At 45.1% G+C, this 8,137-nt stretch overlaps 1 protein-coding gene across 1 annotated transcript in view; it reads left to right on the forward strand.

The window, feature by feature from the left end:
* MED12 (mediator complex subunit 12) overlaps nucleotides 1-8,137 on the forward strand; it is a gene marked incomplete at its 5' end in the record, with an annotated part of 35,147 nt that overhangs the window by 5,483 nt on the left and 21,527 nt on the right. The window contains 10 exon segments of the mRNA XM_009706200.1: nucleotides 1-249; nucleotides 2,525-2,671; nucleotides 2,948-3,047; nucleotides 3,502-3,638; nucleotides 4,487-4,618; nucleotides 5,017-5,143; nucleotides 5,797-6,026; nucleotides 6,470-6,550; nucleotides 7,380-7,553; nucleotides 7,832-7,976. The exon segment at nucleotides 1-249 is cut by the window's left edge and continues 7 nt beyond it. Coding sequence (XP_009704502.1) covers nucleotides 1-249; nucleotides 2,525-2,671; nucleotides 2,948-3,047; nucleotides 3,502-3,638; nucleotides 4,487-4,618; nucleotides 5,017-5,143; nucleotides 5,797-6,026; nucleotides 6,470-6,550; nucleotides 7,380-7,553; nucleotides 7,832-7,976 — 1,522 coding nt within the window.

An 8,137-nucleotide genomic window follows, 5' to 3' on the forward strand; every position in this document is an offset into this window, starting at 1 on the left:
GGAGAGTTTGTGCAGTCTGCATACCTGTCCAGACGTCTGGCCTACTTCTGCACCCGCAGGCTTGCTATGCAGCTGGATGGTGCTGGTGGGCACCCACCCCACATCCTGTCTGCCCAGACAGGGAGCACTCTTCCTTCAACTCCCACCCCTCAGCCAGCTGCAGGGAATCCTCCTCCCAGCCCTTTCAGTGACTTACTGCTGTGCCCCCAGCACCGGCCAGTGGTATATGGTCTCAGCTGCATCCTCCAGGTAGGTTTGAGTAGTGGTTGGTGGTAGTGGGGTCAACAGGGACAATTAATATGGTATGCTGTCGCAGAAAAATCATTACAGCCTGAGTCAGCAGCTTCCTGAGTGCAGAAATACCAAACCATGATTGTCAAAGGGTAGGTCTTTGTTGACATGTTACAGAGCTTCCGTACCAGACATCAGTGCTGTAGCAGTGCTCTTGACTGACTTGCGTAAGAAAAATGGGTTGGAATAGAGCCTTTTGCTCTATTCACAGGTACCTCAGATGGCTGGGAAAGCTTTTAGGAAGAGGGGATGAGAAAGAAAGGGTTATTTTGTCTTGTGTATGTCAGTAACAGGTTGTCATCTAGGAAAGGAATTTGTCAGAAATTAAAGAGCGCTTTGTATTTTTGTGAGCTTTTAAAAATGAACAACCTGCATCAGAAAAAAACAACTCTTTTGTTCTGTAGAACAAGAAAAACCAAACAAACACAAAACAAAACAAAAAAACCCAACAACAAAAAAAATACACACGGACCCCCAAAAACCCCCAAACTCCTCAAAACCTCCAAACAATCAGCACACACACAAAACAACCCCTCCCACTTCTTTATGGAAGAACTTTAATGGTTTAGGCAGACGACTTTCCTCAGGAGTAGCAGCTGGCTATGAAAAGGAATAACTCTAAACTTGTAATCTTTATACTTGGAATTGATTAAACCTTACCTTGTGGTAAAAGGGCAAGGTTGCTGAAGCCTTATTCATAGATATTTGAAGGGCAAATGCTGTTGTGTCACTGTGGGACTCAGTCCATACTGTCCTTGTGTCAGAGGGAGACAGGGGATTTCCATTCAGTGTGTGTGTTCTTGGTTCTGTTTTTCTCCTTCAAGAGGAGAGTGACTAAGTCAGGTGGATCCCTGCAGAAGGAGTAGAGATTGCCCCTTCCAGGGGAGGAAAGGAGCATGTAAAAGCAGAGGAGATTCCAGAGAGTGCAGGATGGAGCAGGAGGTGGAGAGCAAGAGAGCACTGAGCTTGGGAACCTGCAGATCAACGGAGAAACTTGAGATCAAGGAGACCTGACAGGATGAAGAAGCAGCCAGCCAGCTCTCAAACAGGGTAGAAAGAAAATTCCTAGAGTACAGTTGGCTAGAAGTAAGGACCTGTCTGCAAGGGCTAGAGAGCAATATGGGGGTTATAAATAACCCCTTTGTATTCCCATTAAGTCTTTCTTGGTCACTTTCAGGTTTTAGGGTGGGTTTTTTCTAGTTTCTGTGTGATAAAACATGTCTTCTTAAATATAAAAATCTTTTGTTTGGGGAGCTTACTTAGGGACAATATGTAAGTATATACACCTCAAAGATTTGGCCAATTTGGAGTTTGAACACAACCTGCTTAAAAAGTTCAAATTGGTTAATAATGGTCTGATCTTTTTTAGTATGTCTCAGAAGAGCTCTTCTGATAGATGTACAGATCTTCTAATCTGCAGATAGTAGATAAGGCTAAGGCAGAATAAGATCTGGTGGTTGGAAGTTGGAGCTGGGTAAAGTCAGGCTGGAAACAGATGCATTTCTAACAGTGTACATAATTAACCTTTGTTCACATGTTCTTGAGATATATGATGGATTCTTTAGAACAACCTTGGTTGTCTGTCTTAAAGTCTATCTCCTTGTGAGAGACTGTAGGAGGGTATACTAGGAATCATTCAGTGAAGTTTTGTCTGTGTTTGTGTGGGTGTCTGTACAAGATCATAAAAGAAAGGAAATGCATATATGATAGTATTGTTACTATAATCATTACTGTAACCATACTTGTAATTATTAAATAATATAGTATAATGAGTTTGGGTCTCTTGACTCATATTTCTTTTCACACTTTATTCTTGATGAGGGCTGTAAGTCACTAATGTAAGTGCTGCTCCTGGACTTCAAGGGTTGGATTGTGCATTGGCGGTGTGAGTTGTAGAAAATAAGTTCTGTTTAGAAGCAGCAGGGAGCTCTGCAGCAACATGCTGTTGCTTTTGGATAACGTGGAACTCTGGTCTTGGCTTCCTAAGCATACCTAGGGCAAGAAACTCAATGCAGCAAAAATACTGGTTTGTTCCTTTCTACTCTAGTATGGTCTTTAGCCCAAAGACTCTTTCAGAACTTGGAACAAAAAAACCACCAAATAGTAAATATGTATACAGGATGATGAATGCCTCGGCGGTAGGATAAAGGAGTGGTTGTTTCTGTAGAAAGTAATCAACATAATTTTTTTGACCTTGGTTTGGTCAATGATACTGACTTTCTATCTGTTGCAGAGTATAATTTTGTGTTGCCCAAGTGCCCTTGTGTGGCATTACTCATTGACTGATAGCAGGATAAAGACGGGCTCTCCATTGGACCACTTGCCTATAGCCCCATCCAACTTGCCCATGCCAGGAGGGAATTCAGCCTTTACACAGCAGGTGAGCAGGGAGCTCTTGTGGTCCATGATAATAGCTGTATCTTAGCTCTTTCAGGGTATTCTTTTCATGTTGCGTGATAAGCAGAGCTGGAGGTGCTGTCTCACTCCCAAGGAATTAACTGCTCCCATCCCATAAGCAAGACAGTGATGTCCTTGGAAGATGGGCAAAGTCTAACCTTGAGTAGAATTACTGTCATGCTCTTTGTTTTCTAATAATTTTGTACACAGGACTTCTAAAGCATCGTTTTGTATGTTTACACAAGTCCATTGCTTTTAGGTTCGGGCAAAGCTGCGTGAAATTGAGCAGCAGATAAAGGAGCGTGGCCAGGCTGTGGAGGTTCGCTGGTCATTTGACAAGTGCCAGGAAACCACAGCAGGTAACTTGCTGTAGGTTAAAGTTTCTCTCCTCCTGTTTCATGTGTTACTCTGAGAAACTTCCTGTGTGGCTGTTTTCTTTTATTTTTTCCTATTTACTGCCATTGGTGTTTACTGTCAGTAGTGAAAAAAATCAAATGGCGTTTTTTCTTTCCAGTGCAAAATCTTGCATGGGTCCCTTTCCTCAGGTAGAGGGGGAGTTTCTGTTACTGGAAGCTGGAAATGTCTACCAGAGAACTATGCTCTTGTATGCGTGCCATGTTTCTGATGCTTCCCACTAACATCTACTGTTGGCTGCTGTGAGAGACAGGATACTAAGCTAGGTGGACCCTTGCCTGACTGGTACAGCTTTCCTTATGCAGCCTCCTGAGCAGCGAGCTCACAGAAACTTTTGCTCTCTCCAGCTTTTGTTATACCAGTTGCCAAATCACATTTCTTTTCTCTGTTCTCTTCTAGGTTTCACTATTGGCCGTGTCTTGCACACTTTAGAAGTTCTGGACAGTCACAGCTTTGAAAGATCTGACTTCAGCAACTCTTTGGATTCATTGTATAACAGGATATTTGGGCTGGGTCCAACCAAAGACAGTCATGAGGTGCCTTGGGACTTTGCTGCTGGGCCCTGGTCTTGGACGTGGCTATGTTCTTGTTTATATTCCACGGTTACTGTCCTGTGTCTGCAGAGAGCTGACTAGGTAGTGGCCTTTGGCCAAGAGATGCGATCTCCATTGAAAAGGATTTAGTTCAGCCTTAAGTTAGGGAGGAACTAAAGTGAGAACGGAGGGGGGTCTGTGCTCTAGGAAGTCTATGCTAACAAACACCTGTAAGCTTGAGAGAATCCACACAGCTAACTGAGGAGAGTCTCCTGACAGAAGACGTCAGTCTGGGTAGCAGGTTGATGATAAAGGCATGGTATGTGTCTGAGAGAAGTAAATGCTAGCCTTGTCAAATTCTGGGCTGACAGCTGCTTTCTGGGAATCTAGGGGCTCACGGTTCAAGTTCCTCTTAGCCTGGGAGGTGATGTATTTATGATGTGTAGGACCATAGTGCAACCGGTCCAGCATTGGTTCCTGGAAGTGAGCTGCAGGACTGGTAGTTTGCATACTTTGTATAATGCTGTTGAAAAGCTATGTTTCACTCTGTGCTAAGATTAGCCCTCCATAGATGTGCTGCTGGAAGAGAGATGATTTTCTGAAGCAAAGCCTACCTGGAGATTTGTCAAGGGCTGTGGATTACCTCATGTTGCAAAGTGGAGTCAAAGCAGAGACAAAGCAGGAGGGCTCTAGCTTGACGTCTGTCCTCTACGTTAGGAAGAGGGGAATGTAGCAGTCCTCAGGCTGTGCTCTACTAGAAGTAAACTCAGTAGAATCCAACCTGAGGCTTTAGGACTGCTCACTTCTTCTGTTTGGCTCAGGTTCTCACTGTACTGCTTATATCTCAGCAGATCTCTCCAGATGACGATGCAGTGGTGGCCTTACTGTGTGAGTGGGCTGTCAGCTATAAACGCTCTGGACGCCATAGGGCTATGGTTGTGGCCAAGCTCCTGGAGAAGCGTCAAGCAGAGATAGAGGCTGAGGTAAGTCCTTATTCCTGGAAGGCTAGCAGCAGTAAAGGAGAGCAGAGGTTACCTAACTATGATTATCTAACTTACACCGAAGGGCAAAGGCTAATCAGCGCAATGCCTCTTAACACTGGTGCTGTTAATTATGGCATTTGCTCCATCTAGCCCAAAGTAGGTCATAAGTCAACCTGTGGGATGGTGTGTATCCCATTTCTTGGATACGTTTGAAGACAGGTGATTGCAGTGAGAAAGTGTTGGCATACTTGGAGGCTCTGAGGTAGCTTACAGAAACCTGTGTGATGGCTTTCCTGTAAGTGCAAGATAGGAAAAGTCTCTTGAATACTTTTTGGGGGTTTATGGATAGTGAGTTTCTCCTCTGTGACAGCATTTGGTACTTTTTTCTGTTTATACAGAGATGTGGGGACTCTGAAGTCGTGGATGAGAAGGGCTCTATCTCCTCAGGCTCGCTCTCAGCAGCCAGTGCTCCTGTCTTTCAGGATGTGCTTATGCAGTTCCTTGACACTCAGGCTCCTATGCTAAGTAAGTAATAAGAACTTGTGGTCTCCCAGTTTCTAGCTTTCCATCTCCTGCAAACTTTGAATTTATGTGCTGTTCTCTTGTGTCTACGTCTTGGATGTACCTAAAATCTCTCTCTGACTTCCTTGTGATCCAGAGCATACCTTGGAGGGGGAGGGAAAGCAGCCTGGAGGGCCAAATGACAGAAAGATAATGCAGAACCATTTCTGTTAACAGGGTATTGGCCAAGAATAAATGAGTGTAGCCTAACCGGGAATTAATCCAGGCTGAGAACTAGAGGGAGGTTTCTAACTAGTAAATGGTAAAGCTGTGGAATAGTCTGTCAGTGGAAATACTGCAAGCAAGTTAAGGGGGACAGGATACCACTCTGAATGATGCAGGCAACGGTTTGTACACCCAAGAATGGCACTTGCAGGCTAAAGTCCTATGCCTCTGGTCTGTGAAACTAACTGGAGAGCTTTTGACGTACTTAATTGCCACCTGTTGAAACTGGGCTTTCTGCTTTTAGTCCCTGCGGTAATCTCAGAATGGGGTATCAGTCACTTACTATGTTAAGATCTCTGGAAACACTTTCTCTAGCCCCAGGCCAGGTGGCTGATGTTGGTCAGAGTGTTGCAGAACTCTGATAGCCCTGACTGACTGTGCTGTCCTTTCAGCTGATCCTGGGAAGGAAAATGAGAAGGTGGAGTTCTTTAACCTGGTGCTGCTGTTCTGTGAGCTAATCCGACATGATGTCTTCTCTCACAACATCTACATGTGCACACTCATCTCCCGGGGTGATCTTGCAATGGATTCTCATGGACCTCGCCCGTCCTCACCCTTCGATGACCCTGCTGAGGACCATGACAGGAAGGAGACAGAGGGAAACAGTGGCATCAAGCTAGAGGTGAGAGCACAAGCACCATGGCCCTCCTGTACATGTCCCCATGTCGTGCTTGCCCATTTTTACCAGCTTTGCAGCCTCCTTGCTGGTACCTGCTGGAGGATGCACCAGTGACTCATGCTTCTCCTTCCCCCAACCTATTTCCTTAGCATTTCAGTTTCAAAAGTGGAAGGCAATGTTCTAAGTGACTGGAAAGGGCCTGCAGAATGTAAAGAGGTGGATAGGAAAATCTTGCACTGCTCGGAGCAGAACAGCATATCATGAGGTGCTGTGTGAGGCCTGTCCATGATGTTTGCGGAGTATTAGGCTCCAACTTGCCAGGCACCGTGGGGGTGTTGGCATATTACTATCACTGTCCAAAATGGACATCGAGTCCTGTAGTAAACAAATACTCTCTTGTTCCCTAGTGCATCACTGAGATGTAAAGCTGCTCTGTCTGTTCCTAGGACACAGGTCTTTCTGAGCCCATGGACATTGACCATAACTCCAGCATACTCTTTGATGACATGGAGAAGACAGACTTTTCGGTATGTTCCTGCATTTTCTACCCTGCTGCTCAGTAAGTAGGTCAGTATGTTGTAGTGGGACCAGGGACAGGACATGCCTTGCTTTTGTGTGAGTACTCCCTCCCTACGCCAGTGTGCTGGAAGTGGCTGGGTTGTAAGGCAGCTGACACTGTGTAAAAAGGTCCATATAACCTGTTTATGCAGGTCAGGGTCCATCACAGTAGAGAGAGTCCCAGTTATTCCTGGGATCTCTTATGCTCTGGCCACTGCCAACCCAGTGTTTGGGCAGGGCAGGAAGTGGGCTGCTTGGAATCAGGTGGGAAATAGAAGACCATGATAGCACCAGGAAATTGGGAGTGACCAGTTACTGTGGGCAGGGGTTTCCTTGATCACCTGGGAGAAGACACAGGTCTGCTGCAATCATACTGTGTGGCCTTCAGTACTTCTTCAGTTTTACAGTTCTTCATAATATTTGTGGGCATAGTTCATGGTTGCAGAACGCTTTGAAGCACTTAGTAATAAAGATACCTTGTGGTGGTTCAAAAATCCCTGAGTACCTCCAGCCCTAAGTACCCTGATTCCTCCAGAAGGTGGTTGTTCCCAAAATCCTAAGTTATGGTTACTTATTTCCTATTGTTTTTAACTCAATATACAACTTGGGCCAGAAGCAGAAATGGGCATAGTGTCTTAGCACATTGCCTTGGTCATTACCCTAAGAACTGCATGTCTCTCCAACCCTCTCTCTTCCTTCTCCTTTTCAGGCCTAAGCAGATGTACCTTCCTTCAGCAATCCTCACTATTGCATGACCGTGTTCTCTAACTACATTTTTTTGTTCTTATGTCTCCCTAGATGTTTTCTCCTCCAATGCATTGTGAATCTAAAGCCAGCCCTTCCCCTGAGAAACCAGATCCTGAAAAGGAAGCAAAGCCTCTGCTGAAGGATAAGTCTGTGGAAGGAATGCTAGCGTCTCTGTACGACCAGCCTCGGCACATCCAGTATGCAACACACTTTCCTATTCCTCAGGTATGAGGACCTGCTTGTAGCAGCTCCCTTGTTGCTGCCTTGTGCTCTGATCATGAGACTGCTGTGTTTCCCTGTGGTACTGCTGCGTGTGGGTAAGGAGCAGTCACACTTTCTTGCACTGCTGCAGGAAGTGATCTACTTAAGATGTCTCCTTGCTTACTCCCAGAGCAACTTCTGAGATGAAGCTTTCCTTTTCCTTTAAGAGATCCAGATGAGAAACAAGATTAAAGCATTCAGCCTCATAGTTGCTAATGCAGTGGTCTCTTTTGGTTCCCTAGGAGGAGTCATGCAGTCACGAGTGTAACCAACGGTTGGTAGTTCTTTTTGGGGTTGGAAAACAACGGGACGATGCTCGGCATACGATCAAGAAAATAACCAAAGACATTTTAAAAGTCTTAAACAGAAAGAGCACTGCAGAGACAGGTTAGTAGAGCTTGAGCCACTCCTTTCTGAAGTAGGAGTATCTTTCCAGTTGACAGTGAGAGGATTTTATATAATCTACTGGTAAGCTGTATCAGTCACTGAGAGTCTGGAATGGTGCTCTGTTCCCAAAGATACTAGCCACCAAGTAAGATGACTGGTTT

The sequence above is a fragment of the Cariama cristata genome, unplaced genomic scaffold (genome assembly GCF_000690535.1).
Source record: "Cariama cristata isolate BGI_N322 unplaced genomic scaffold, ASM69053v1 scaffold22968, whole genome shotgun sequence".
NCBI classification, from domain to species: Eukaryota; Metazoa; Chordata; class Aves; order Cariamiformes; family Cariamidae; genus Cariama; species Cariama cristata.